Here is a 1,142-nt window from a genome sequence, read left to right as displayed (position 1 = left end):
TAATGCCAAATTTAAAATCCTAAACAAAATAATATTCAGTTTAATGTCATTACTACCCTTAAAATAATTAACAAAAGATTGATCCTAACCCCTAGTTCCCAAGACACGAAAAACATAAATAAATTCGTAAATTAGTCCATCTTTACATTGAATCGAACGCTTATAAAATTAAAGTGCTCATTTAGTTGATAATCAAAATTTAAATTTCTGTAGGAAAAAACATTGTAGCAAAATTATTAGACTAGAGATTTGAACCCTTTTACCAAACAAGCACTAAGAAACAAAATCATGAGAGAGAGAGAGAGATTACTTTTTTTGAAATAAAATTAGACCCTTGATGAAATTTTCTCGTTACACCTCAACACAAAGAAACAAGATATACAGAAGAAGGGCAAAACGAACACTAATAAATTAACCACATCCATAGTTTACATCTGGTTTTGCAGCTGCCGAGGAAAACGGAACTTCAACTCTCTCTTTCACAAGACATCGAGCCTCGCCATTTTCCACCACCAAGATTTTCCCAGGTGGGCAGTTAATGCTTGATCTCTTTTCTTCAGATGCTTGTTGATTAAAGAAGCTCAAAAGCTTCAAAGGGGTTTCTCTACCCGAAAATTTAGGCCCGAAGCCAGACAGACTCAACACTGATACCACACCAACAAGGGTGAGCACTGTCTTTGCTGCCACACCCAAAAAGGACCCCATTCCTCTCGAATTCTTATTTCGCTCCAACTCATGTGGATCCTTCTTTTCTCCGTTTGTGGCATCACCGGAGGTTACACCATTTCGAACAATCTTGTGCAAAGATGGCAAATAGCCGTTATCTCTACGCAAGGATTGCGGAGGGCGGGTTGGGTATGGTGGAAGCAGGAGATCATTGTTCCGCTCCACTGTCTCGCCAGCAAAAGCAGATGCCTCATTTATGACTTCCAATTGCTCTCCTTTGTAGTCCTTCAACTTATCAAGCAACGTCTTGCGGCTTTGTTCAATCTCAGCAAGAGCAGCTTCTCTTTCATACCGTTGTTGTTGCTGCAAAGCCTGGTGATAATGGAAACAATAGAGCTTTAATATCAGTGTCTATCAAATTCAAAGTGGATGTGGTAGATATCGTTAATATGCATTAAAGATTAAATACCCTTATT

General features: G+C 38.4%; 1 protein-coding gene across 1 annotated transcript; it reads right to left on the bottom strand.

Moving 5' to 3' along the window:
- Window positions 1-310: 310 nt before the first annotated feature.
- On the bottom strand, window positions 311-1,077 carry LOC112095140 (plastid division protein PDV2-like; the record flags this gene model as incomplete). The annotated part of the gene is made up of 1 exon (XM_024176819.1): window positions 311-1,077. A coding segment is annotated over one exon (666 nt), but the record flags the coding sequence as incomplete, so codon positions are not given.
- Between the last annotated feature and the right edge of the window lie 65 nt (window positions 1,078-1,142).

The sequence above is a fragment of the Morus notabilis genome, unplaced genomic scaffold, assembly GCF_000414095.1.
Source record: "Morus notabilis unplaced genomic scaffold, ASM41409v2 C11408904, whole genome shotgun sequence".
NCBI lineage: Eukaryota > Viridiplantae > Streptophyta > Magnoliopsida > Rosales > Moraceae > Morus > Morus notabilis.
This window is presented reverse-complemented; position numbering and strand designations above follow the sequence as displayed.